The 707-nt window shown below is 67.6% G+C and overlaps 1 protein-coding gene across 2 annotated transcripts in view; it reads left to right on the top strand.

Annotated features, from left to right (window-relative positions):
- The first annotated feature begins 594 nt into the window (after positions 1-594).
- Positions 595-707, top strand: part of TMEM218 (transmembrane protein 218) — a 3000-nt gene continuing 2887 nt past the window's right edge. Inside the window, exon 1 of one of the 2 annotated variants that reach the window (XM_026863721.1) lies at positions 595-707. In XM_026863721.1, the coding sequence (XP_026719522.1) occupies positions 694-707 (14 nt within the window). In that variant the 5' untranslated portion in view covers positions 595-693. The other variant, XR_003399941.1, reaches the window with a different exon arrangement.

A 707-nucleotide genomic window follows, 5' to 3' on the forward strand; every position in this document is an offset into this window, starting at 1 on the left:
TCCTTTGCTCGACTTGGAGGCCCTCGAGCCCTGCTGTGGCTGTCCCACAGCAGTGGAAAACCCTGCCGTATCCAGCCGTGTTTGCATTAGCCAAACCTGCCTGATTTTAGCCCTAAATATTTTGAGGGTGAGGACAGTTAAATTCAGGGTTTTGGAGCTGAGACTTTGCCCAACCAGAGATGCCCCCTGCAGCGGGGTGGGCAGGAGCTGTCTGGAGGCTGGGGCCGCTGGCACAGCCTACGCCACGGGCAACGCTGGGTTAAATCAGCACCGATCCGCCCGTAACGGGAGCAGGGCTGGGGGGAAATTCCCGTTCCACCGGCAGCACCGCCCGGGACCGGGATGGGGGCTGCGGCCGCGGGAGGGGCAGAGGCTGGAGGAGGGTCCTGGGAGCTCCCTGACGCCGGGAGGGCCGGGATTGACGCTGGGAGAGGCGGAGCAGGGACCGGGACCGGGACCGGGACCGGGACGGGGACGGGGACGGGGACTGGGACAGAGACAGGGACCGGCACCGGGACCCACGGAACCCACTGGCGCGGCCCCGCTACCCGCGGCGCGGGAAAAACGAGGCCACGCCCCTCTCCCCGCCCCCATCCAATAGGAAGCGTCGGTCGAGCGTCGGAGGTCGCTGACTGGCTTGGCTGTTGCGTCGCGTTGCCGGTTGCTAGGCGGAAGCGGCAGCGGCGGAGCGGCATGGCGGGCACGGT

Source organism: Athene cunicularia (genome assembly GCF_003259725.1).
Source record: "Athene cunicularia isolate RWA chromosome 24 unlocalized genomic scaffold, athCun1 chr24_part1, whole genome shotgun sequence".
Taxonomy (NCBI): Eukaryota; Metazoa; Chordata; class Aves; order Strigiformes; family Strigidae; genus Athene; species Athene cunicularia.